At 39.2% G+C, this 24,763-nt stretch overlaps 1 protein-coding gene across 13 annotated transcripts in view; it reads left to right on the top strand.

The window, feature by feature from the left end:
• The window catches only part of trim37 (tripartite motif containing 37), a 128,766-nt gene that overhangs the window by 49,610 nt on the left and 54,393 nt on the right, over positions 1-24,763 (top strand). For 11 of the 13 annotated variants that reach the window (XR_011348885.1, XM_069911770.1, XM_069911769.1 and 8 more), the window contains 12 exons: positions 433-508; positions 2,591-2,692; positions 8,772-8,812; positions 10,154-10,270; positions 11,142-11,229; positions 12,049-12,171; positions 16,116-16,239; positions 17,681-17,748; positions 18,211-18,335; positions 20,323-20,373; positions 23,142-23,223; positions 24,343-24,419. Coding sequence is in view for 12 of the 13 variants with exons in the window: in XM_069911770.1 (XP_069767871.1) it covers positions 488-508; positions 2,591-2,692; positions 8,772-8,812; positions 10,154-10,270; positions 11,142-11,229; positions 12,049-12,171; positions 16,116-16,239; positions 17,681-17,748; positions 18,211-18,335; positions 20,323-20,373; positions 23,142-23,223; positions 24,343-24,419 (1,019 nt within the window). In the remaining variant the exon portion in view is untranslated. The other 2 variants (XM_069911768.1, XM_069911771.1) reach the window with 2 other exon arrangements.

The raw sequence follows: 24,763 nt of genomic DNA, 5'->3' as shown, positions 1-24,763 counted from the left end.
AAACTTGACAGTAGTCAACATTAAATGGCTGTGTGGTTGGTTGCAAAATGGAAAGAATATGCATTACTCAAACTATGTGGTATGAGTAGCTATTTTTGACAATCCTGAGTGAGAAAACTTTGTTAAAATGTAATTCTTACATTCCAAAGGTGTACTACACAACAAAATTTAAATCCTCAACATTTTTTTGAAAATCCAAGAATCTTGCTATTCTTTTGTCCTGGTGTTGTCTAGAAATGGGTTAAGGCTGCAAGGGAGAAACAGTATGGCAGGCCAGTGTGTAAAGCCGTGCATCCGGCCAGGTGCATGCAGTTCTTTTTTGAATTGTGTATATGTAATTGAAAGCAAAAGTTTTGGCCATTGATCTTTTATAATCTTGGAATGATATTGTATCTGTACGGAGTATTTAGAAACTGACTTTCCCTTTTTCAGTTATCTAGCAAAATAGATTCAGGAAAAGATTTACAGTGCCCAGCGCAGAACGAAAATGGATGAACAAAGTGTTGAAGTAAGAAAAATATTTTGCAATTTTTTTTGCTAATTTAAAGTTGCTGAATGACATGGTTTCAAAAATTCAGAAGATCATTAATCTGAAGCATTAACTGCCTCCTTGGACATTGCTTGACCTGTTAGATGTTCTCTGCTTGAATTTATTTTTGTGTGATGATTTCTGACATACTGTTCATTCCTTCATTTGGAAGAATAAAATGCAATGATTTTTGCGTTGAGGAACCACTCCACTAGCTTTCAGTGATGAACTAATTGCCCCTATTAAGCCCCGTTGCCCCCTCTTCACAAACCTACTTGACATTGATTTCAAGGCCAATCCTTGTAAAAATATTTTTCTGGGATCTTGATATTTTTCAACATACCCTTATGAAAATTACTCACAAAGGTGATGTCACTGGAAAAGGTCAAGTGGTACAATAAAAGTCTGCTTCCAAATAGAAACACATCCATCGCTATCACATGAACCTAATAAAATGTTTATTACTTTATTAAATGTATATGAAATAAAATGATAAAAAGCAAGCCACCTTGCATCAACCTTAAATGTTCTATGATTGGCACTTTGTTAAAGACATCTAGATTCAAATCTTGGTCACGCTATGTACCAATTATTCAACTATTGAAATTGGTCTTGGACATTTAATAAGGATCCAACAATTTATGCCATCCTTTGGATTTTGATAATTTTACAGCACGACTGCTGGAAATTGTATACTGGTCGATGAAATGCAAGTATGTTTGGGATTAATGCTGATGCTCTTAATTTGGTGGTAAAGCAAATTGTACCCAGGAACAGGAATGTGCTGTTGAAGGCCAACAATTTAAGTGAATAATTGATAAGAACATAAGAAAAGGGAGCATATCGAGCCTTCTCTGCTATTCAATAAGATCATTGCTGATCTGATGTTAGGCTCTTGCCTTTTCCCATATCTCTTAATTCCTCTAATTTGTAAAAATCTGTCCAGCCTTGTCTTAAATGTATTCACTGAGGTAGCTTTCACTGCTTCAATGGGCAGCAAATTCCATAGAATTCAAAGTCTTCTTGTGGTCAAGAGACTTTTTAAATGTCTGAGCTGTGCTCTGACCTTAAAATTAACAAATCATGATGGCATTGCCTGTTTGTATTGCAGTATTTTTTCATACAGATGTGCATTCACATTACAGAAGGTCACTTAAAGCCACAATGTGCTGCCTCCAGGAGAGGTCTTCTGAAGTCTGGGCTCCTAGGAACTTAAAGGTTCTAACCCTTTCCACTTCAGTCTGATCAATGTGGACAGGTCCTCAGACCTTTCCTTCTTAAACTCAGCAATAAACTCCTTAGTCTTGGTGATGAGAGCAAGATTGTTGTTCTGGTGCCATTCAACCAGATTCTTGATCTCCATCCTGTATTCTGACACATCATTTCAAGTTGTTTGGCTAATAATGGAGAGATGTCTTCAGTGAATTTGTAGATTGGGTTGGAACAGAACGTGGCTATTCAGTCATGAGTGTATAGGGAATAGGGAGGGCACGAAGCACACCGCCTTGATGGTATTATGTCAGATTACATATGCTAGGGAAAGAGTAGGATTTTAAAATGTGAATTGAACATCCAACTTGTCAAAATATAAAACAACTGAGTCTAATAGCTTAGAAATATTAAGCAGCAACTGACAGTGTGTATAAAGTTTGCTGTTTGTTGTGCAGACCAGTTTTTGATTGTTTAAACCAAGTGACCAAATGTTTGTTTCCAAATATGAACATTAAAATTGGAAAACTTGTAATTGTGGATAGATAATATAAATTCCAAATTATCATCAAATCAAAATAGTTTTTTATACACACACAATTACAAGTTTTCCAATATTGTTTAACTTGCAGCTTCTAAACCATTTCATTCTGTTTCATTGTGACCTTACAGATGTTAAGTTTTCTTGCCCTGCACCGTTTCTGAATTTTATCATGCATGATTGCTGCACAGATGCACCCAAAGTTTAGTAGCAATTTTAGAAAATATTTCTTGTTGGGTGTTTTGATGTGTCTAGTAAATTAAGTATATTTTGCAGAGAAATTAAATATTCCTTCATTTTTATTTTTCTAGAGCATTGCGGAGGTGTTCAGATGCTTTATTTGTATGGAGAAATTGCGCGATGCTCGACTCTGTCCACACTGTTCAAAACTTTGTTGCTTCAGTTGCATAAGGGTAAGATGTTCTAAGCTTGTGTGTACAAATGTTAAAAACAAAGGGTCTAGGAAGACTGATCAATTAACCTGTCCCATTCAATTTTAGTGCTGATCTGCTACCTCCCCCACCCTTGCTCCTCATAAGAACAATTTCACCAGGACAGTTCCAGAGTAATGCACTAGAAATGAAAGCTCGTTTGACCAGTTAATGAAGTTTTTTTTTTGCAGAAGTTAGATGTATTGTGGATACATAATATTTGGGTTTCTGGAAGGAATTTTAGAAGGAGTACTTTACAGGTTGTACAGAAAATAAAAACTCATGGCATTGAGGTAACATGTGGTGTGAATAGAAATTAGTGGATGAATGGAATGGAGAATAAGCATAAATGGCTTTTTTCTGATTGGCAAGATGGAATATGGTTTGCTATACAAATCAGTGGTGGGACATCAACATTTACATAAATAATTTGGATGAAGGCATCAAAGATGTTGCTAAATTTGCTGATAATATTAGATAGGAAAATGATTTGTAAAGAGGACACAAGGAGGCTGCAAAGGGATGTAGATTGAGTGCATAAAAGTAGAAATGTAGAAGTGAGTTTAGCTGAATGCCAGGCAGGGGCAAGACTGGGAATGTGTAATATTTCATAGACTAAATTGCACTTATTTTAATGTAGAAAGCCTGATGGGCAAGGCAGATGAACTCAGGACATGGATATGTACTTGGGTTGGTGTAGGCCAATGTAAAAACAAGGTTGAGGGAGGGTAGGACTGGTAACTCAAAGTTCTGGAGTACAGATGAGAGAAGTGGAGTTAAGAAAGGAGGGGTAGTTGTTTTTGACTGAGGGCATCAGAGCAGTAATTAAGGTATTTGGGGATTATCCAGTGAGGCAGAATGGGTGCCATTGCAAATAAGGATGTGATCACTTTGGAATTGGCCTCTCATGAATTAGCAGGAATGAGAGGAGCAAATCTGTAAGAATATCATAGAGAGCTTTAAGAATAATAGAGTTCAAGGTGGGTGTGGAGAAGTGCTACATGATTCTATGGTGATTCCTTGTATTGACTGGGACTTCCATTGTGCTGAAGTTTTGGGTGGGGTGGAATCTGTTAAATAAGTTTTCTCATGCAATTGTGTTGATGGTCGTTTCAGAGAGGGTGCAGCACTTGATCTCCTATTGGGAAATGCGGTACAAGTCGTGGCAGAATTCTGAGTGGGAGAGCACTTTGGGACCAATGACCATAATTGTACTAGTTTTAAAATAGTTATGGTCCAAAATTAAATCCCTCAATTTGGACAAGGCTAATTTGCAATTGTGCAGATGGGAACTTGCAAAGCATGATTGGGTAAACGTTATTTGAGGGTAAAGGGATACCTGGCAAGTAGTTTTTCAGAGAAAAGGAGAGTTCCAGGCTCAGCTGCTGCTGTTACTGTGAGTGTGCTGTGATTGTGTCACCCTGTGATTGATGGATATTCAGGCTCCAGTCAGGAAAAAGGTGTCGGGTGGAAACAGATGAAATAAATTCCTTGAAGTACAAGGGATCTACAAGAGTACACTTAATCAGGACGACAAAAAGAAAACCTAAGATCTATATGTGTAATGAGAGCAAAAGGGTACATTGGGAGAGAATTGGTCCCCAAAGGATCTTTTGGTATCCACATGGAGAGCCAAGGGGGTGAGTGAAGTCTTAAATACTATTTAGCTGCCTTCACTAAAGAGGTCATAAAAGCTAAGGAAATGAATAGTGATGTTTTGGAACATACTCACATCACAAGAGGTACTGGTGGTCTAAGTTATTTGACCTTTGGGACTTGACCTAGTATATCCTTGAGCATTGGGGGAAGCTAGTGAAGAAATTGCAGGGGCCCTGGCAGAGATATTTTTATCATTGTTAAACTCCAAAAGACTGAAGAATTCCTAATGTTGGGCTTGTTATTTAAGGATGGCTGCAAGGATAGGCATCGAGGGAACTTCAAGCTGGTGAGCCTAACCTAAATGGTTCTGATGGGGTTCATGTCATAATGAACTGTTCATGGGTTGGAAAGGAACAAGAACAGTTTGTGGGAAAGGATCACAGAAATGGGTGAGGGGAGATTGAGCAGGCACAGGAAGATCAGGCTGGCTTCATTGATTCAGTGAGGGAACAAGTCTGCTGTACACCCCCATCTAATCAGCCTGATCCAGCCCCTGGTTGTAATGGGGAGAGACGGTATGTGGAATTACATTTCCTACCTAGCTGAAGAAGCCTGCAGCTCCAAGCCATCAAATCTATCCCACCAAATGGTCATTCATGTATACTGGGTGCCCATAAATTGGGTATTCAGAATTTAAGGAAAACCTGCATGTTCATGTGTAAACTGCTTTTAAATAATTTGTCCGCTTCTGATGACCAATTTGCATGTTTTTGCCAAAATCTTATGGAAGATTTTTGCAGAAGATGATGCAGAAATTTTTGTAATTTTAAACAGACAAGTGGTGAAAAAGCTGAATTTAAGAGCTTATGAAATTTTAGATTTGAATCTGGATAGTTGTGGTGTACAACTAAATATATAACATTTTATCATGCAATAGTGTGTTGAATTTTGAATAATGCAGTTATTGAGAGCAAAACTTTCAAATGAAAGGCAATGATGGTCCAATGCCACTCTAGTGTTGATATTCAATGTATTTTTTTTCTGTAGTCTTAAAATGTAATGAGGCAATACCCTTTTGGAAGAATTGTCATCATTCCAACTGTGTGGGAATGAACCAGAAAGATCAAATCTTTCTGTTGTGACTAATTTTTTTTTGAATAGTGTCCATTCTGAATGCATCAGTTGATTTTTTTTTAAATGTCCTGGTTCATGCTTTAATCATTGCTGAACAAATCTATCTGTGAGCAGCAGATCTGCTGCATTTAACTGCTGGCTAACTGCACAATAGCACTTGCACGATAGTCTTATCAAAGAAAAAACTTGCTAATTCAGCACATCAGCAATTTGAACATTGCACATGCAACATCTGCAGCATTTGTGTGCTTTTTAGTCTTGATAAATGGTTTTTCTGCCTGTGTGGATCCTTTTTAATAACTTTTACACCCTTCACCCCCCCTCTGGACTCCCCAACCTCCTCCTGCCAATTTCCCCAACCCTCCCCAACTCTCTCAATCCTTCATTCCCACTCTTGGTCTTTACTATCCCTCTGACCTTCCATCTCTGAGATAGAGCACTCAGTCCTCAGCAGAGGCCTTGCATTCATCCCCCTCTGCCCACACCTTAATGAGTTCCGTGCACGCCACGATGCCAAACTCTTCCGAGACCTCCACCCCTAGGCTTACTTCTATGACCGTCTCTCCACCCCACCCCTTCTCCCACTTTAAGCCACCTTACCCCTCCTGGGCACCTAGTCCTGGCCAGTTGCCCGCTCTGGACCTTTATATTTCCATCTGCTGCCAAGACATCAACTGTCTCAACTTCACTCCCAGTCGTATTCTAATCTTACTCCCTCTGAACACTCTGCCCTCCACTCTATCCACAACAATCCCAACCTTGCCATCAAACTCACAGATGAGGGTGGTGCTGTTTGGCCTGACACATTGACCTCCACCTTGCTGAGGCCAGACACCACCTCCTATCTTCTCCCCACAGGACCCCACCACGACACATGAAGCCAATGTCTCCAACACCATCTCCAAACTCATCACTTCTGGTCACCTCCCTCCAATGGCTACCAACCTCATTGACTTTCATCCCTGCACTGTTTGCTTCTACCTAAGATGCACAAACCCAACCATCCAGATAGACCCATTGTTTCTGCTTGCTCTTGTCCGACCAAACTAGTTTAATCTTACCTTGACTTCATCTTCCACCCTCTCCCAACGCCCCCCCCCCCCAACCCGGCCCAATCCCTCCCTATCTGCATCCACGATACCGCACATTTTCCACTTCAATGTCTTCAGATTCCCCAAGCTGGACTGCCTCAACTTCACGATGGATGTCTAATCCTTTTATACCTCCATCCCCATACAGAAGATCTTAAAGCATTTTGCTTCTTTCTGGTCCAGAGACCTGACCGGTCACCCTCTACCATCCTTCTTCTCCTGGTAGAACTTGTCCTCACTCTAAATGTCCTTTAACTCATCTCTTTTCCTCCAATCAAAGGAGTATCCATGGTACCCACATGGGTCCCAGCTTAGCCTGCCTGATTTTGGGCTTTGTGGAGCAATTCATGCTGCAAGCCTACACAGGCAAGACCCCTCAACTCTTCCTCTGGTATATTGATGACTACATTGGGGCTGCCTCATGCACCCAGGATGAGCTTGACAATTTCATTCACTTTGTGGCCAACTTCCACCCCAATATCAAACTCATCTGGTCTATCTCCCTTTCCTGGATCTCTCTCCATCTCAGGAGACTAGATTTCCACTGACATATATTACAAACCCATTAACTCCTACAACTACCTTAGCCACTTTTAAATTGCAGCACCTGGGTAGTCCTCCTGGGACCTGGGTGCGATTACTGGAGTAAAGATGCTTTTAAGTTGCAAGGGGGGGTCTACCCATTAAATCGCCAACCCAGCGATTTAAGGGGGAATCCCGCCCCCTCAATGATGCGTCACGCACTAACTGGAAGTACTGCCAGATGTTCAGATGCTGGCTGCCTGTTGACGCATGCACATAGGTTCTGACGTCACGAGAATAAGTGGGTTGGCCATTTTTAAATTGGCTGTGGACAAGACCGAGGTAAGTTTGCCTGGGTTCCCTGACTATTTCAGGTACGTCAGGGACCTGGTTGGGTACTGATGAGGTTGACCTGGTTGAACCCTTTTGAATTGCTGTGTAACTGGTGCACTAACCAGGCAAATTGCCAGGTTAACCCCATTTTGCATAGCAGTTTGAAAGGGCCTCTTGACTACACTTTCTTACACCCTGTCCCCTGCAGGGATCCCATCCTTTTCTCTCAATTTCTCTGTCTCTGCTGCATCGCTTCCCAAGATGAAGTCTTCCAACCCAGATATTCTGAAATGTCTTCCTTCTCCACAAACCATCAACTCCCCTCCACCACCATCAACTCAGCCCTCGCCTGCATCTCTTTCATTTTCCACTCATCTGCCCTGACACCCTGTGCCCCCAGATGTAACAAATATGGAATTCCCCCTTATCCTCACTTATCACCCAACCAGCCTCCGCATCCAACACATCCACTGGAATTCCAGGGTCCCACTACCAGACGTCTTCCCCTCTCCTCCCCTCTCTGCCTTCTGTAGGGACCACTCTGTGACTCCCTCGTCCACATCCCTCTCTACCAATCACACTACCCCTCTTCCCCTGTGGCTGCTGGAGGTGCCATACATGTGCCCACAGCTCCATCACCATGGAGGTCTTTCAAGTGATTTACTGTATCTGGTGCTCCCTTTGTGGCCTTCTCTACTTCAGAGAGACTGGGCGCAGATTGGGAGATTGTTTCGCTGAACACCTTCACTCCATCCACACCAATGACAAAGACCTCCCAGTAGCCAACCCTTTCATTTCTATGGTATACTCCCATACTCACATGTCTGTCCATGGCCTTGTGTGCTATCTCACCATCCCACCTCCCCTTGATCATTGCTGTCCCTTCCTTCTCCACCTTTGTTGCAACCACACCTCCCTCCTGCTCTTTTGTTCAGTCTCATGCCGACATTTTTCCATACCTCGATGAAGGGCTCTAGCCTGAAACATCGGTTATGTAGTTTCACCTTTGCTTGATCTGCTGAGTTTGTCCAGCTTCAAGTTTTTATTTTAATCTTAACACCTACTGTTTTGGTGAAACTCGTTTAGGGCACTCATCAATATTTGGTGCTGAATCATTTGCCAGGTAAGAAAATCTGTTCTTCGACTTCACCAAATACAACAGTTGATTAGTCATCACCTCTTCCTACTTACCCTTTACCAACACTAACCTTGTTTGGTCTTTTGCTTGTTTGCATTCCTGTAGCATTGAATTTCCACACTTGCATGATACATTGATTTCTGAGAAATGCAAAGTGAAGTCCTATAAAGATTTTTCACCAAAGGTGAAATGCTATTAGGGAAGCCTGATTTTTTTTTAAAATTTTGTCTCTTTGCCTTCACAGCGTTGGTTAACAGAACAGCGAGCCCAGTGCCCACACTGCAGGTAAGAGTACATCGGAGACTAGCCTTACTTGATATTGCAAAGCTGGAACTTATTTAAAATTTTTTAATCTAACTTAAGAAATATTGTTCTGTGTGTACCTATTTAGTTTTAATCACCTTACTTTGCATAGAGTTCTGAAGTGCAGCATGTGTTACACGGTGACCCAAGAGTATATGCTGTCAACTGCAATGTTTGAGTTCATAAACATAAAATGCTGGTAATGTACAAGCATCTGTGGGAGAAACAATTCTTTCAGAACAATGACCTCTTGTCAGAATTGGATCTGAAAACGCTCTTTTCTCTACAAAGGTTTCTGTTTAATTCACATTTCGGCATCAGCAGATTTTAGGAGTCCCTAAATTTGAATTCCAGCATTGAGGTCACCTCACAGTTCTGCTATTAGAGGGGAAAGAAAATTACTGTACTGCTCCATTGGTTTTAAAACTGGCCAATATTGGCCTAAGATTTAGCAGGCACAGTATGTTTGGTATAATAAATACTGCAGAGATTTGGGGATGGCTTAAATACTTTTGTCCATGATGTTTGAGTTTGAATAATTAGGAAAATTGCTAATTCGTCTAAACTGCATTTAAATTCAACTCAATTAATTTTGAATGCTATTGCAGTTTGCACTGCACTATCCTGTGCAGCAGGTTAAGTGTAAATGAAACATTTTCAGATTGCCTTGGTTCGGACTGTTAATGAGCCACAGCATGTGGTCATCTTTCACTCTTTGCCCCACTCCCATTCTTTTACGCCTTCAATGATGCTTGGAACAGCACTCGGATATTTCACTTGGCAAGGATGTCTGAATTCAATGTTAATTTCAATTTCTGATAAACTGACTCTTCTGGTCCCATTTGTAGATCATTGAGATTGTTTCTTTCTATACTTAATTCAGTTGCCATCTTTTTGTCTTGTAATGCCACTTCATTTGTAATTCAATTGCTCTTGCCTTCCACTATCTTGCAAACTTTTCTTTCTCCTTCACCCTTTCTGCATCTTAACTTGTCTTTTCACTAATTTGACTTTCAGTTGAAAGGCCGCTTAACTGAATCTTTAGATTATTCCCTCATCAAAGTTGCAACCTGATATGAAAGTATTACCTGGTTTTATTTACAAACTCTTTGTTGGCTTAAGAAATAATTGTTTAAATCTGTGTGTTGAGGTTCACTCTGTGGTTCCTGTTAGGTCACGTAGTACCTTCCTGGGAATGTCTGGGACTGGCATTTATTTGTTTGTTTTGTGAAATGTATATCATGGTCTTTCTCTATTATCTGTTAAATAAGATTTCATTTGTTGTGGTTTCTCCTGATCATATATCTGATTTTTTTTTTGTAGGGCACCTCTTCAGCTACGGGAGCTTGTGAACTGTCGTTGGGCAGAGGAAGTCACTCAGCAACTGGACACACTTCAACTATCTCATCTCAATAAACATGAGGAAAATGATAAAGACAAGCAAGTGCTGTATTACTGTGTTTGGAATAAGATTTTGTGCAGAACATAATGAAAATTATTAAAACGCATCCATTTTTTGAAAGGTTTGTGGTGTTGAAAGCAAGTGTAAAAGTACTTGCTACAGTGGAGCTCTGATTCAACTACTGTATTATGTGGCTGTTATTGACTGCAGCATGTTAGTTTATTACCACCACCAATTAATCACCAGTTAATCCTGTGACTGATGGGTTAGGTGACTTTGACACCAAACACATTTCTTTATGATTGAGTTCATCATAAACTCCAATAGAGCATACTCTGCAAATGTTTAGTCTTGCACCATCACTTCATTTTTAATTTAATACCTTATGCCTTCTATCCCATGACATATATTCTTTCTTTTCCTCAGGAAGCTTTTTGACAGTTGATCAGCAAAGCATCTTAGGCCTGTTCAGAGAAACTCCCCAGAACATTTAGCAGGATGGATTGGTACTGAACTTTGTTTAGATTGAAGCCCAATCAGCTTTTGACTTGACATGTACAATGTCATGCCATATCTGTACAGAGATATAAATAGGGTAATAATGCTTTGTCTCTGGTTTACAATAATAAAAATTAATTCACAACTCCAGTCTTTCTTGTAGAATCTGTGACTGAAGCTGCAATTGAACTAAATTTGAGATTTTAAAAGTTGTAGGTGTGTGCAAATGAGCATTGTGAGTGGCCCATTGCTCCCTTTTTGATTTCTGTAGACAGGCGCCATACTTGATCTGGATTGGCTTAATCCCTTAATGAATGTAAACAATGTTTTCTTTGTAAAAAGGTATTTAATTCCTAATTTGAGTTTTAGAATTAAATTTTAATGTCTTAATTTTTCAATGTTTTATTTCAGATGTGACAGTCATCATGAGAAACTGAGTGTATTCTGTTGGACTTGCAAAAAATGCATCTGCCACCAGTGTGCACTTTGGGGGGGAATGGTAGGTACAAGAGAGATTAATCATTAATTCTAAATTCACTTGGTCTGAAAATTTTTCATTGGGAATTCTGCAAAGTGTAAAGCTGTCATCTTACTTTCTAATGGCTTGTGTCAACTGTGCAACAAAACAATTTTTGATTAGGGCACACCTTCAAAATCATCTAGAAATCTTTTTATTTGTACAGGTTTCAGGCTTTGCTAGCAAAACCAGAATACAATACCTGATTCTAACTGCCATTGAATGTCATGAGTCACAGACTTCAGTGCAATTACTTGGGGACTCTAGGATTTTGACCCCATCAAATAGAGCATACCAAATAGATCCCTGAGGCACACAGTATGTTATCTTCGACTCCAATTTGTTCAATAAACATTTATGTGACACCTATTGAACGATTTGGGAATTCAAAATTGAGAAATTTGATTAACAATATTTCCCTTTCGTACAACTAGGTCTAATTTTAGTATACGTTTCTAAATGGGGCTATCTCCTGACAAACACAAAACCCCATGTCTGCAACATCTTGAACAATGTGATGTAGTTTCAAGTGCCTATTCTGATTGCAAATGAATTATTTTTCTTTGATAAGTAGGAAGGAACTATCATACAAGTTTTACCTAGCTATGGGGTTCTTAATTCACCTACAACACTCCATTTTTTTTTTACACAACATTCAACTGTTGTGTAAATAAGAACAAATGAAATGGAAGCAAGAGTGGCTTGATTCTTTCCTTGCCGTTGCACTGGTGCTGATAAATCATAGTTCTCTTTTTTTTCTTCTCTCCTTTCAAATAGTAATTCTGTCTACTTTCATCGTAGCATGGAGGCCACACGTTCAAACCATTAGCTGAGATTTATGACCAGCACGTTACCAAAGTGAGGGATGAAGTGGCGAAGTTGAGACGGCGACTGATGGAGCTGATAAGTTTGGTTCAAGAAGTGGTAAGGTGGCAAGGGGGAAAATTCTGATCTACCAGCTTGACCATGTAAACCAATATTTTTTAAAATCTGGTTCTATTTGCCCTGTGCTCCTATTGAGTCCTTGATTTAGTTTTTTGGATGATAATTTTTGACCATTTTCAAGTTGCAGGATACAATCTATATGAGCACCTGTGAAGTATGCATGGGTGCAGGTTTAATATAATAAGCAGGAAAGATCACTTGCGATTGCAGCAAGGTGAAATTGTAATTTTTTTTAACTTATGCAGTGTTACATGTAGAATTATCAACTGTGATGTCAAGTACTTTATGATCCGTTTTAAGTCTTACACCCATATGCCATCTCTGATTGTGCCTCGCTTCGTATTAGGCCCTTTCATGCAGTGAAAAAGCTCGACAGTAAAGGCAGAGGTAGGTCTCTGCCCTTGCGTATGGAGACTTACTTCTCTAAATTCGCTGTGGCTGGCTCCAAGGCGCTGACTGCAATCCCTCTTGGGGAAGGATCATTGCCTTGCATAGATGCAAGGCTGCTGCAAATGACTGGCTAGGGGCATTGCGATGATGTCGTCAGCCAGCGACCCCTCTCCTTCAATGACCCCCCCTCAAGGCGGGGGCCAGTGTGGGCTGTGACAGCCTCGCCAGCTGCTCTGGCACCTCACCGGGTTGCTCATCAGTGGCTCAATATGCGGCAGAGCAATGGCCGTTTCCCTGCCCATAATCCCCCACGCAATTGCTCTGCTGTATATTTGTGACGAGTTGCACTATGGCACGAGTCGCCCTGCCTCCCTCGGCTCTGGAGGGGGCTATGAAGCACTGCTCAACATGAATGTGACGCAAGAGCTGCTCCATGAAAAGCGTTTATATTTTTCTCTCCATGCTTATAGCCAGCCTCCGGGCGGAGGCTTGGGAAGAAATGGCCTATTGTCAGTTCCCAACTCCAGGGATTCTTCATCAAATGAATCGTCCTTCCTTTTTTCCCATGGTGCATGGGTTTTCAGAACTCAATCATTTCATTTTGAGAGCTAATCGCTTGGCTTGCAATTTGTTTTTCTTGTGATCTCTGGATGTTTTCTTTGTATTTAAATAGATTATGAAAATGTTCATATGCTCATAAAAGGATTCTATGTAAAAGGTTGTTTATAGACTCTCAAATGCTTTATCACTCACGAGAAAGCAGGCTTTTCAAATCTGTGGGAACCTGGATTCTCTAATTTGGTGGGTTACTGGCTCATCCATTAAAAGGTGAAACAATAATGTTCAGTTTGAACCCTTGCATACAGTAGGATTTTACACAATAGATGATGGCAAGAAGCAGGAAGGTGTATTTTTTGAATCTCGTGCACTGAACATTTTTGTTCGAGTTTTGTACCAGCTAACTGGCCCATGCCTGCTAAGTTGTTAACTAAATTAGTCCTATTTGCCTACATTTGACCCCTATCTCTTTAAGCCCCGCATATCCAGTTTCCTGTAGTAATTATACCCAACTCTGCTACTGTCTCTGGCAGCTCGTTCCATATATCTATCAAAAAAGTGCAAAAGTTGACCTTTGAATCCTCGTTAAATCTTTCCACTTCGCCTTTAAATCTTTGCCCTCTAGTTTTATTCTCCCCTGCTTGATTGGGGGGGGGGGGGCAGAGAGAGAGGAGAGAAAACAAGACAATTTTTCCTGTACATTCCCTTCATGATTTTGTCCACCTCTAAGGTCAAACTCCCCCTCTCCAGTCTCCTATGATTCAGGTAAAAGAATCCCATCTTTTCTTTGTAACTCTAGCCCTCCAATCTCTGTAATATCCTCTTGAATCTTTCTTATTCCTTTTCCTGCTTCAATTTTGACCTTTTTGGTGTTTACACACCATACATGATTTCACATAAATATTCAAGTCTCAGATACTTAAATAGCTCCAGATTTAAATGAATGTCCCTGCATAATGAAGAAAGTGCTGGTGAAAAATGTTGTGATGTGCCATGCAGTGGGCAGCTTGTTTGATAGTGTTTGCAGACCAGAATGAGATGTGTAACCAATTGATGTGATTTTGGTTGATGACTGACAACAAGAAGACTCCCAACATTGCTTTTGACATTCTGATGACACATTGAATGTCAAGCATAAATTCTAATCTTTTGAAAACCATTTATTGCTCAAATTGGCTGAATATTTCTGCATTCTGAGCATATCCATGCTGTTTTCTTTCAAAAACCCCCCTGAAGTGAGGACCCTCATTGGTGTGGACTCCATTAGAGTCTAAGTCATGGACATGCCAAGCCACCAGCTGTGGACTGCAGTGTGTTGAAACCTACCAATGAATCTTGTTTGGGGGAGGGAGGCAGGAGCTTATATTGGAAAAAAAAATATTGATACCTATTTGGAAATAATTTGCATATTTATAATTATTGCATTCATTCCAGTCATGGAACAAAATTTCTGCTTTGCACAGACTCACCACAGTCTTTGTCTTCTTGCATATCACAACCACAGGTAATTGGATCTTGCAAAATAGAAGCAAGAGCAGGCTGTTTGGCCCTTTAGTGCCTGCTCTTTCATTTGATGAGATTATGACTGCTCATCAAGATTTTATGCTGATTGATTCCATCTTCAAATACACTGCAAAAGAAGCAGCACATGGCTCCATGCAATAAGAACTTGACCAATCTGGATTATTAGTAATTTAACATTCACACTACAAAATTGATAGGCAATGACCAGGTGCTAAAAAATAGATTCTAACTGTGGACAAAGCACTGTGCTTTATTAGCAGCCCATCCACACAAATCATTCATTCCCTCACTCACTACAGTCCCTGTAGTGTGCACCAAATACAAAGTCCCTGCAGTTACTTGCCAAGTTTTCTGACCAAACTTGTGATCTCTTATCCATATCTGATGCCACCTTCAGGGAATTAGGTATTCATTATTCCCAGATCCCTCTGTTCTACCTCTCTCCTCAGTGCCCTACCATTTACCATGTATGTCCTTTCTTGGTTTGTCCTCCCAAAATACAACACCTCACTGAATCTTTAAATATATACATAACAATACCAGGCCCTAAGCCCATGCCACACAAACACCCCAATGTACCTACACTTCACGTTTTGAAGGGTGGAATGAGAACATAAACTCCTTCCACACAGTGACAGATTTGAACATGGATTAGTGTCACTTTAAGAGCATTCCACTAACTATGCCACAAATATTCTCAAGGCATCATTCCAAACCAATGCCTAAAAGTATTGGCAGAGCAAACAGATCCAATTAAACCAATATATTTGGTACATTTTATCAGCTACAAAGAAAATACCAGCTAGCATTATTAAACTATTTAGCTACTGCAGGAAACTAGCAACAATAGCTTGCACTAACACCTGATGCTTTTCACACTAACAACTCCAAAGACAAGCCCAGAAAATCAAAACAATTCTGAACAATAACCAGGTTTCTTACTTTTCTCTGTCTCTTCAGTCTAAATGCCACAACTGTAAAAAAATGCTCCCCTGTTTGAAACCCATGAACTCCTGTCACCTGACAAACGGCCTCTCCTTACCTTAATTGATAGTGTATTGTCACTAAGGGTAATGTAAATATTTGTGGGAGTAGTGGGTTTACATATGACATTGAGAAATCTACAGCCATGAAAAATTGTTGAGATAAATAGTGCAAGTCAATTTGAGAGGAAATTTGGCACGTGTTGATTCAAAAGAAATAAAAGGATAGAGGAATTAGGGGATATGAGGAGAAGGCAGGGAGGTGGAGTTAGGTCATAAATTAGATCAGCCATGGTCGTATTGAATGGCGGAGCAGGCTCGATGGGCCATTTTTGGCCTACTCTTGTTCCTACTTCCTAGGTTCATAAAAGGATATGTTAGTACGATGGGAGAGATTTTGTATGGTTTGTCAGCATCAGCATGGCTTTGCATTTTATGCAAATTTAATCATGTTTATTTTGTATCCAGGAGAGAAATGTGGAAGCAGTGCGTAGTGCAAAGGACGAACGTGTGAGAGAGATCAGGAATGCTGTGGAAACGATGATTGCAAGACTGGATGTTCATCTGAAAAATAAGCTTTTAACACTAATGGGTATGGCTTTATTTCCAAAAATAAGATGTTCCCTGGGAACAGTGCATCCCATCTTGCTTCACCTGGTCAAGCACCGACCGGTGTGAGATTTAATTCATGAACTGTCTCTTGACAAGATTGAAAGGGAGAAATCAAATAAGTTCAGTCAACCTGACACTGGTGGTTGGCGAATTGCTGGCCAAACTCTGGTAGGTGTTTACAGGGACACTCTGATCAACATTTAGTGGGGATTTGTTGAGGGAAGATTTTGGTTGGCTGACATTTGATTTTTTTTTGTTGTTGTTGTTGAGACTTTGAGGGTTTGATGCATTATACACAATGTAGGAAGGTATTTGAAATTTCAAATGGCCAAGTAATTTAGAGTGAGATGAAATATAATCGAAGCAAAAATAGGTTGAAACATGAATTGACTGAATGAGGAAAATCGATGGATGGTCAGAGATGGTGGTAAACTGCAGGATTCTGCTGGAGACAATATTTTACCTGTGATATGAATGTCCCTGCACTAAATAAATTTGACAATGAAATTTGTAATGTAGTTTGTGGTGGACAAGATTCAGGCTGCAGGAAAATAGCAGAGAGCTAGCTAGATGAGCATAGATGTGGCATGTCCGCATATCCCTGAAGGAAAGAGGATGGGCAGGTATAAAATATTACAACATTTTTTTAAAAAAAAAACGATGGTAGTTGGGGCTTAACAAGAGTACTGTGAAGTACTGGTTTCCACGTTTCCAAAATAATGTAATTGCAGATTTGAGGATGTTGTCAGGAATGGAATATTTTTAGATGAGAAATATTTGTTGAAAAAAATTTGTATTTGTGGAATAAAAACAGGAGTATTAACTGTTGTATAAAAATTGAGACTTGGGGAGAACTGGAACAATGTATTTCCCTTGGTGGGGGTGGGGGATGGGAAGAAGAGCAGTAACAAATAGGCCTAGTTAAGGTAATTGAAGGGATTGAAATAGAGTTCAACAAGTAATTTGGATCTAGAACCATCAATGCATTTTTTTTAGAAAGCAACCAAGTGCTTGGATAATCATTTGTAGAGCCACAGCTGAAAAGCCTCTAACGAGCAAGAAGAAAAGCAAGACTAACCCATGAAATTTAGTTCATTTGGCTGGAGTGGACTTGCTGTGCTATTGAATTCTATGCATCAGAATGTTTGAAGCTATGAAATACCAACCAGTGGATTAGCTTCTGACCTGCCTAATCTTCCCATAAGAAGGAGAATGATGTGTTTGTCAAAGAAGCAGGCGTTGACACTACAATTTCTTCCTTCTTGAAGTAATTGAATTTTTTTTTAAATGCCTGCAGATAATCCGGACCTTTCTACGTATATTTGTCAACATTATTGCTAAAGCACAAACTCTAAAGCAATCTTCTGAGTGAATGCATAAATCCTCATGGAGAACAGCTCTTTAAAATATTTTCTTTCTAGGCCAGAAGACATCGCTGACACAGGAAACTGAGCTGCTTGAGTCATTGTTACAAGAAGTAGAGCATCAGGTAACGTAAAGTGGAAGATCAAGAAAAATGAGAAATCTTAGTGTAGATTGCAAAATTGTGGAACAGACAATATTTAATTTACGAAAAATGCTCCATTAAAACATTTTATTTCAGTGGTTTGGTTAGCACATCCACTGAGAGGTGCGTGGTTGAACCATTCCTCTCATAAATTCAATTTTCCTGGTTCATTCAGTTTGCTAATGCAGTCGGAATGGTGCTACTGGTGATTGTATGAGTGAAGACTGCAGTAATTGCCACCATGATTAGTAGTCGGCTCCTGGCACTTCCTGGCTTCTCTCTTGGAAAATGGCTATTTAGGTGATACTACTGGAGTGAAAAACTTCAAGAAAAGGGAAGTGGGGGAGCCATGAGGTGCAAAATCTGTACATTGGTCTTGCTTTTCTGATTTAATATTTGTAAGTCTTTATTTAAAATGAGACATCTCAATTTTGTTTCCTGCAGTTGCGATCCTGCAGTAAAAGCGAATTAATAGTGAAAAGTCAAGAAATCCTGTTGATGTTCCAACGAGTGCATCGTAAACCAATGGCTTCTTTTGTCACAACACCTGTCCCACCAGATTTCACAAGGTACTGCAAAACACCAAAGGAAATAGAAAATGTGCAATAAATAACCTGCTAACATGATCTAATTGTTTTAGACATCTGTGAAAAGAAAGGCGCATCATTATTTTTTAATTTGAACAAGATGCTGACGATACATTTTGTTTGCAGACTTTTAATCGTTAATAAATTTCTGCTTGGTTTTTTTTGCCCACTCCAAATTTTTACATAAACCCCCTTCAAGTTTTCACATGATGCAAATATGTATTGTCTTGACTCCATCCAAGTTTTGATTTCATTAGTCGTTATGGTTTGGGGGAATAATATGGAGAAAGGGAAAAAGGTGGTTTTTCTTTTCTATTATTGCTTCTCATCTTAAGAACACAAATCATAGGAGCAGAAATAGGTTATTAGCCCATCGAGTCTCTCCCGCCATTTGTTCACGAGCTGATCCACTTTCCCAGTCGGCCCCACTGCCCGGCCTTCTCCTCATATTCTTTGATGCCCTGGCTAATTAAGATCCCAACAATCAATCTTAAGTATAAACATTGACCAGCCTTCATAACCTCCTGTGGCTACAAATTCCACAGATTTTACCAGCCTCTGGCTGAACAAATTCCTTTGCATCTCTGTTCTAAGTGGATGTCCTACAATCCTGAAGTTGTGCCTTTTTATCCAAGACTCCCACCACAGGAAACAACTTTTCTACATCTGCTCTGTCCATGCCTCCCCCCCCCCACCGTTCTCCTAAATACCAGAGAACATGGGCCAAGAGCTGTCAAATACTCCTCATGATAAACCTTCCATTCCTGGAATCATTCTGGTGAACCTCCTCAGAAACCTCTCCAACGTCGCATCTTTTCTTGAATGAGGAGCCCAAAACTGTTCGCTATGCTCCATGTGAAGTTTAACCGGGGCCTTATAAAGCTTCAACATCACATCCTAGGTCTTGTGTTCTTGGGTGAAGAATGGGACAGTTAAAAAGTATTTAATTTGATTCAGAAAAATTTGATGAATTTGTGTCTTTTTTCCCCCAGCTTGCTCATTTATTACACATTATTTCTACTGAATAGCCCCTGTTTTGTAAGATATACAATGCCTTTCCTTGCTTAGATGATGCACTAGTACCCCATCTAGCAGTTTCTTAGTGGTAAAAGAATAGGAACAAGGCTGGTACATTTTAGTTGATTTCCATGTGGCTCTCCCTCCCCCCCACCCCACCCCCTCACGCCAAGTGCAAATGAGATGATCCTGGTTGGAAAAGAGTTGGAGGTCAGTAATAGTTGATTTACATTTGCCTTGTTTTCCTGTGGATGATAAATGGCAAATTGGGAAACTTGTCTCTAATATCAGCAGGAGGTGTATTAAATATGGCTTTGGAGATGGGGTGCACTGTGAGCAACTCTATTTAATTTCCTAATGTCTGAAAATGTACACATGAAACTCGCGCTGTGAAGTAATGGACACGATGTAGTAATACTTGAGGAAAACCAATTTCAAGTATTTTTTTTCCCCAATCCCAGCTTTTCTGTGCCAAATATTTCACTTTTGATTTGATCTTTGCGACATTATTGCCCTCAATAAACACTTGCTTTGGTATTTGGATAACTAATGTAGGAATGAAGTGAAAGTGTTGTGCCTTTGAGCTCCTCAAATAGCATCTGCATAATTTCATTTGGAAATAATGCTGGCTCATCAAACTCTGAAGATATGGAGCATGGAAATAATTCATTAGCTGTAATGTTGGCTGCATCTGTGGAATTTTACTTATTACCTTTGAGTCTCTTTCATAGTTTCGAATGCAGTGCTCCCAATGTACTGCCCACTGGCTTATCAAGTTCTCTCTAAATGCACTTTGTATATTCAAGTAGAAAAGTAATTGGATATTGAACTATATATAAACATAATGTGCGAGCACTGTTTTATGTTCTGTCTTTCCAGAAATGAATACATAATAATGAAAAGCAACTGACTGATTACAGCCAAGCTAATTTTAAATTTATTTTTTTAATAGTGAGCTGGTTCCTGCTTATGACTTCAGCACATTTGTCCTCTCAAATTTCAGGTAATAGTTTATTTCTTCAAAAATGTTTATCAACTATATGGCACTTGTTCTTTTTATAAATGGCAAAGAAAATGAAACAAGCTGGTTATTGTATTTGCTCTCGCACTTTTTCTGGATCTTTGCCCTGATGTGACTTATTTTGTGGGAAATTCATGACCAGGCCAAGCATCTGAGTATCTGTTACCAACCTAATTAAAGAATCTTTTAGTGAGGCATGCAGTTAAAGCCACAGATGGAGATTCACAATTCAATCCAAAATGAACAGATGAGACAGAATGGGGAGGAAAGATAGGGGTGAGAGAAAGCAGGAAGTAACAAATGTTCACTTTTTTAAAACAGAATTTTGGAGAATGATGCTCCACCATCTAAAATTAATTGTTGCTGCAAGATGAATGGTGTTCTTTTAAGATTTTGATTTTAAAAATGCTTATTCTTGCATGGGCCAGCCCTAATTTTCTGGCTAAGTTTACTGAGTATTATAACACAAAATCTCTGCAATATTTCTCTGCAATATAGCAAGATCTTGGCTCACCTTCAATTTTGGAGACTCTCCTGTAACCTCCATCATACCCTCTTGAGTGTCAAAAATCTATCAAATAATTTATCCAAAATGAGTCACCACAGGCCTCTTTGGTTGAGAATTCCAAAGAATTACTACCTTTGAAAGGCTGACCCTTTATCCCCATTTCTAGGTTCCCAGCCAGGATGAGCATCAAGTTGACATATCATAATGCAGATACTATAGCCTGGAGCAAAATATAAATGCTGCTGGAGCAACACAGTGGGTTGAACAGCATCTGTCGATGCAAAGGGTTAATTGGCACTTTGGGAGCCTGCATTTGTACCTATTGCCTCCACATGATAAGCATCAGTCCTACATCTGTGTGGGGAAACACTTGTAAGAATGTTTGTTTCAATGATGTCCTTGCACATGACGAGAGAAACAAACCAGGTTGGAGAAGCTCAGAAAATAAAAAGCAACGTAAACCAGAAGCAAATGGTTCAAAGGTTGGGAAATGATAGAAATAAGTTTGCTTTTTTAAATGTTTCTACTATTCACAACAATGAAAATAATTATAATGGTAAATGGAAAAGATCTAATTGCTATTATGAAATTTGACCGGAAGTTCACTGAAGCTGGGAGCATGAATATTCAAGGAAAGTTTGTTGGGAAAGATAGGCAGAGATGAGGAGTGAGTGGCAACCTTAGTTTGGCAGAACATGATGCAGTGTTGGAATCACTTTGAGTCAAACTAAGAAATGTAAAAAGGCAGAAAATGCCAATTGGAGTAATGTTTGACAACCAAATAGTTGTAAGAAAGGTTTGGCATAAATTGGGAGATTGGAGGATCATGTAACTGGACTAATACAGTCATCATGGGAAATCTCCATTTGCATGTTGATTGGACAGGTCAAATTAGTGGTAATAAAATAGAGAGTGAATTTGTGGAGTGCAAAGAACATTGGTTCCAAAAACAGTATGATGAGAAACCAACTAGGAAAATGCTATTCATTATTCTCCATGTAATTTCTCTTGTCTTGGCCCACATTAATTGGTTTGCCTTTGGGAGACCACTTGGTCGTCACATGTACTACAACTTCAGCATTACAAATGTTTTTGTGTGGTCTCTTAAAACATTTGGGTAAATTTGGGAATAAGCTTTTTGTATCAATCTTGATGGATTGACCTCTTCCTTAATTTATTTTCATGTGCTGGATGTTACATTATTTACTTTTTTAATAAAAATAATGTCTGTACATCCAAGATACATGGGTATTAATTTGAATTGCTGGTTTAATATTCAGTTTTATAAATGCAAGTTGGACAAAAATAATGCACATTTCACAATGAATCATTTGGCACTTTTTAAATTCTTCAAATAAATTCACATGACAGCTATAGTGATTATGCTATACTTGAACCAGGAAGTCAAAATGTCAAAATTTGGATCCTGCCTTTTATCCTTGTAATTTGCAAATTGCTTGATAATGCAGAGTTCTTTGAGAACTAAGTCACATAAAGATTTATTTCCTTGCCCTAAAACTTGTCCCCTTCTGAATGGGTGAATCTAAGCAGTTTGGAAGTAAGAAAGTTGAAGAACAATACCCGTAGAGGGGTTTTGCTATAAGAAAATTAAAATTGTTAGCAAATTTCCTTTTTTTAAAATTACGGGTAAAACCCTCCCCACAATTGAGAACATCTACAGGAAACGCTGCCTTTGGAGAGCAGCAGTGATTATCAAGGATCCACATCACCCAGAACATGCTCTGTTCTTGCTGTTACCATCAGGAAAGAGGTCTAGGTGCCACAAGACTGGCCCCACTAAGTTCAGATAGAGCTACTGCCCCTCTGCTATCATTCCTCAAAGCAAACGTGGTCGTGGACTCTTTTGTACTTTATTGATTTTTCTTATATTTTATTGCAAAATCATTTTGTTTTCATTTTGTAATCTATTTACAGTTTGTTATTCGCTTACATTTATACATTGTGTACAGTTTTTTTTGCACTACCAGTAAGTGGTGATTCTGTCTCGCCTGCAAGAAAAAGAATCTGAGTTGTATGTCCTCTGACATTAAGTTTGAAATCTGAATTTCATCGACGCTGTTAATGTTTGAGTTGGAAATTGAACTACACTGTAGTTATAGAAGTTCTTTTCAGGTGAAGTTTCAAATACTCTGTTATCCCTTTGGCATTTGAATACTGTATTGTTATCCTCTAATTTCAAACTCACGTTGACTTTTTGTTTTTTGTGTGCTCTTTTGAATAGCACTTTGCGTCAGCGTGCAGATCCTGTCTACAGCCCTCCTCTGCAAGTATCTGGACTCTGCTGGAGATTGAAAGTTTATCCAGTGAGTTTTAAAAGTTTTTGTTTGTTTCATTGAGGGAAGTAAGAGTATTAGCTAGAATCAATGTTGTTTTAGGGATTCGAATATTAATGTAAGAAACTTGTAGCACACGATTGCATCATAATATGAACTTAATGTGGAGAGGAAGATGTGATGTTCAAAATGTGCAGTTTTCACTTTTGTTTATTCCCAACCATAGAAAATTAACAGCATGGTGGGGGGGTGGGGGGGGGGGGGGGAAGATGGAGCAGAAGATCATAGTGTTGTCAGCTTTAAGTTGATGCTGAAGTGCAATTGATAATTGAAACTGTTTGCATTTATGATGGAGTAGACAGTATAACTACTATGCATGAAATCTGCAAGTCCCAATCACCTTTTGCTCCAGTCCCCATCTGATGTGAATCTCCTTTGTCCTAGCATTTACTAATGGCATAATTGTATTGCCTCTCAGCTTTCATCAACATGACCTGAAGCATGCCAACATTTTACCTGATTAATATAGCTCAAATTTTGATTAGAAATGTCATTCGTTATTTCAGAAATACTTTGATCAGGCGATTTTCAAAGGATTTTTGAATAGAAGACCAAATTTTTATTTGCAGTTTTAAAAATGTCCAATGTTTATACATGAAATATTTGTCTCATTTTGTCACCAGGTACAGGAATACAACAGGATATCTCCAACACTCATAGTCAAATTAAAAAAAACACAACTTAAGAGGATAGAATTACAATGAAAACAAAGATAAATTGGTCTCAAGCAAGGACACACCATGATTATACTATTGTGTTCATGCAGAATCCTGTGGGGAAGAAGTTAAGCTTTTGTTATGCAGTTCCACACTCTTGAGGTTTTCTGTGATTGAAGGAGGGAGAAGGCTAGGTCCTTTTTTTGTCTTGGTTGCCTTTTCTAGAAAGGTAGATGATGGAGTCCATGGAGAGGGAAATATTAGCGTTGTGTTCTAAGCTGCATTCATTACCTTCTGTGGCTGCCTCTGATAGTCTAAGTTATTAAGAAAATGTCTTGGTACATTTTGGTGTAATAAGAACGGTTTTAAATGTCCTAATTAAATATCAGTGTATGCATTTAAAAATTGCAATTAAAAGTTGTGTTTTTTTTAGGATGGAAATGGAGTAGTGCGTGGAAATTATTTGTCTGTATTTCTGGAACTCTCTGCAGGACTCCCAGAAACGTCAAAGTATGGTGACTTATTTTTCTTAAATGTTTTTGCTGTTTTGTATACTATTGTAGCATTGAGATCGTCAGCTGAATTTTAATAGCTGGCATTTTCTCCTTTTCAATCAGTAATGTGTCTATTGATTCTTGTCTCCTTTTGTGTTGGAGCTTTACCCTTTCATTGGATGATAGTAGCTCTTTGATTTGTAATATGATCCCTTCATCTTCTCACACATTCCCTTCCACAGCTCTCAGGCACCTCCTCCGACCTACCTCTCCCAAGTCAAGTCACTTTTATTTATTGTTCATGCCATGCTTGCACATGCTTGCTCCAGGACCAAGGAACATATTTACATAAATATGTTA

Source organism: Narcine bancroftii, chromosome 14 (genome assembly GCF_036971445.1).
Source record: "Narcine bancroftii isolate sNarBan1 chromosome 14, sNarBan1.hap1, whole genome shotgun sequence".
In the NCBI taxonomy this organism is placed as follows: Eukaryota; Metazoa; Chordata; class Chondrichthyes; order Torpediniformes; family Narcinidae; genus Narcine; species Narcine bancroftii.
This window is presented reverse-complemented; position numbering and strand designations above follow the sequence as displayed.